A 454-nucleotide genomic window follows, 5' to 3' on the forward strand; every position below is an offset into this window, starting at 1 on the left:
GGCTGGTGATGGCGGCGGCTATGGGTTCCGCGCTGTTGCCCCTCTTGGCGTTTCTCGGGCCCGCGGCCGCGCTCGCCGGATACATCGAGGTGTGTGAGGGGTGCGGGGGAGGGCTCCCTCGGGGTACCCGATGCATAGGCGGGAGGTAAGCGGGATTCGGGGTTTCTCGGCTGGTGTGGAGCCGCCTGGCGATTGTCCAGCGTCTTTGAGACCTTCCCGGGGTGGTGAGTTCGTGTTTTACCGGTGTTTTCGGGAAAGCCGTATCCCTCAGGCCGCTCATCTGGACAGGAAGCTCGGTCTCACCGGGATGCTTGGGGCTGTTTTTTTGGGGACGTGACCTCGGCATTTTTGGCACGGGAACAGGAGCGGCCCGCTTCAGATGGGTCCAGAAGCATTGAAGACTGCTAGAGGGCTATTCCCTAGGGAGAAATCTCGGTTGAACGAATCCATTTGG

At 61.5% G+C, this 454-nt stretch overlaps 1 protein-coding gene across 1 annotated transcript in view; it reads left to right on the top strand.

Annotated features, from left to right (window-relative positions):
- The first annotated feature begins 6 nt into the window (after positions 1-6).
- APLP2 (amyloid beta precursor like protein 2) overlaps positions 7-454 on the top strand; it is a 49,624-nt gene continuing 49,176 nt past the window's right edge. The window contains exon 1 of the mRNA XM_005427889.3: positions 7-89. Within this exon, the coding sequence (XP_005427946.3) occupies positions 9-89 (81 nt within the window). The 5' untranslated portion in view covers positions 7-8. The remainder of the gene's footprint in view (positions 90-454) is intronic.

This window comes from Geospiza fortis, unplaced genomic scaffold (genome assembly GCF_000277835.1).
Source record: "Geospiza fortis unplaced genomic scaffold, GeoFor_1.0 scaffold140, whole genome shotgun sequence".
Taxonomy (NCBI): domain Eukaryota; kingdom Metazoa; phylum Chordata; class Aves; order Passeriformes; family Thraupidae; genus Geospiza; species Geospiza fortis.